The sequence below is a fragment of the Palaemon carinicauda genome, chromosome 34 (genome assembly GCF_036898095.1).
Source record: "Palaemon carinicauda isolate YSFRI2023 chromosome 34, ASM3689809v2, whole genome shotgun sequence".
Taxonomy (NCBI): domain Eukaryota; kingdom Metazoa; phylum Arthropoda; class Malacostraca; order Decapoda; family Palaemonidae; genus Palaemon; species Palaemon carinicauda.
The window spans coordinates 47,668,043-47,670,542 of record NC_090758.1 but is presented as its reverse complement, the minus strand read 5'-3'; the positions used below and the strand labels follow the sequence as shown (position 1 = coordinate 47,670,542).

The window sequence follows — 2,500 nt, the reverse complement described above, 5'->3', positions numbered from 1 at the left end:
TACCATCATGATCATTACTATTTTATTCATTACTGTCACCATCATTAAAATCATTATTTGTGAAATCAATAGTGACAATAGTGATATAGTAATGTCAATTTAAACTGAATCGTTTCCTTTTTATATAAGAAAGGAAATAAATGAAAACAGCATCGAAAGCTTTTAAATTACTTCAAATCAGATGAAAACAATATTGTCTTATGTAAGAAAAACAAAACACCTGATTGAGCCTTCAATATAAAGTTCAAAATTTATACAGCAATAATGATAATAATAATGATAGTTACAATAATGGAAATAAATGATAATAACGATATTAACAGAACGAATGACAGGAATGGGATAAGGGGAAGAAGGCGAGATATCATAAAGTCCCTCAGAGGAAAGGAAGACAGAACATCTGTCGTCCTTCATTTATAACTCACCTAAAATTTCAATCTCTTTTGTCTCTTGCAAAGATTGACAGAAGGCGTCGAGGCTGACTTGATCCGGAAGCCTAACAGAGAGTTGCTTCACATTTGGAGGGATTTGAAACGTTGGGTTCCAGATGCCTCTGTAAATCCCACAACTGTTCCAAAGAGAAGAAAAGAAAGAAATAATTATTAGATTCGATCGGGAATTTTATTAAGTGGAATGATGATGATGATTAAGATGATTAAGGAGACGATGACGATGATAATGATGATGATGATGATGGTGATGATGATGATAAGAATGAAAAGTAAAAAGGAATAATTTGGTGGAATATCGAAATTAATATTAACTATAAATGAGAAGGAAAGTAAATTTGAGACTTTTTTATGTAGTTCATTTATAATGAATCTAATGATGACAGTGATGATGAAGATGATGATGATACTGGTAATATAAAGGATATAGACTATGAGATTCAAGTTGAGGATTGTGGCAAAGTTTGTAGCCTAATTATTCATGTCTGTCTTCATTTCTCTTTAAAACTACGCTTAACATATATATATATATATATATATATATATATATATATATATATATATATATATATGTGTGTGTGTGTGTGTGTGTGTGTGTGTGTGTGTGTGGTTGTGTGTGTGTGTGTGTTTGTGTGTTTATGTATCACCATCTTTTTCATTAAGATATTTGATGATATTAGTTAAGAAGTAGGCTAATATTCAAAATAACAGTCAGAAAATCAAAGAAAAAGGCAAAACTTACTCTTTGCTGAGTAGACTTTTGATTGACTCTGTTTCTTCTGTGTTAAGTGAGTCGTTTGTTTCATAGCTGCGCTTTAGCCATATTTTTCTTGGGTAAACCTGGTGTCGTAAGAGATGTTTGGTTAGTACCTCGAAGCCCGAGATACTTTCTTCGAGGTGTATAGAAATTCTAATTTCATCTCTGTTTGGGAGAGGAGGATCAGTGGCTGCAAGGAGGGCGATGTAAGATTCGAATGATGAGTCAGTGATTTCAGTTTTGTCATCAATCAAGCAAAACCTCTGCGCTATCCATCTTGCAACCATGTCATTGCACTTTATGTTGTGCATGACCTTCAGGAAGGAGTGTTTGCCCCTCAATCCTGACTTCTCCAGGAGTTCCAGGGTTTCAATCTTGGTTGCCAGTGGCACCTCCACTTCCCCCACGTGGAAAATACTTAGTGTCTGGATAAGTAGGTTTTGATACTTCTTCAGAGAGTAAGGGAGAGAGCCCCCATGCAGCTCTTTCACAACGTCTTTTACTGTTGCTTTCTTTATTCTTTTATTTGAGACAACACTGGAAAGCATTATTTCCCGAATGTGTGGTGGAATACATGTCTTAGATAATTCCTCACTTAACATATGCATTGGCCATATGGTCACTTGTTTACGGATGTTGTAAGCTCCCATGAACTCCATGAAACCCTTATGAGGGAAAGTGTAATAGGAGTTGTTGAAGGAGGTGACTTTCTTTAGGAAGGCTCCAGCCAGCTCTTCTATTGGTAAGCCCAAACTAAGACATAGATCAGCCAATCTTTGATAGACCGAATGAGGAAGATTTATAAAATCATCTTTTAATCCTTTGAGAGATTCCAAAGAGAGTTCCTCCAGAAATATAGCTATTTTGTGTTGCAAGACACTTAATTCTAAGTCACACGTAGATGGGTTCCTCTGCAAACGCTCCTCTAATTTGGAGATGATTAGAAGGAAAATTTGCCAGTAGAGCTCAGCCTCAGTTGTGATTCTGTTTACATCATCTGGTTTGAACATCCAAAGAATTGTGAGGAGACAGAGATTATAGGCGACTTCCCACACTACGCTCATTTTGTGTTCAGTTTTCTTAAGGAATTTTAATAAATTATCTAGCTCTTGTAAAACTGGGGAATCTTTGGGTAGACTCAAGAAGTATTTGGTTACAAACTCTTCTCTTTTGTTGGCTTTAATTCCTACAAGCCGAAGATGAACAGCATTCAAAGCTCTGGATTGGAGATGAGCATTCAGTTTCTCTTCAGCTTCAGGTCTGGTTGTAACGATAACAGTTAATTGGCTGTAGA

The 2,500-nt window shown here is 35.8% G+C and overlaps 1 protein-coding gene across 1 annotated transcript in view; it reads right to left on the bottom strand.

Annotated features, from left to right (window-relative positions):
• The window catches only part of LOC137626890 (uncharacterized), a 15,581-nt gene that overhangs the window by 1,494 nt on the left and 11,587 nt on the right, over positions 1 to 2,500 (bottom strand). The window contains exons 4-5 of the mRNA XM_068357875.1: positions 1,192 to 2,500; positions 426 to 568 (exon numbers count right to left, since the gene is read on the bottom strand). The exon at positions 1,192 to 2,500 is cut by the window's right edge and continues 1,157 nt beyond it. Of these exons, the coding sequence (XP_068213976.1) occupies positions 426 to 568; positions 1,192 to 2,500 (1,452 nt within the window). The remainder of the gene's footprint in view (positions 1 to 425; positions 569 to 1,191) is intronic.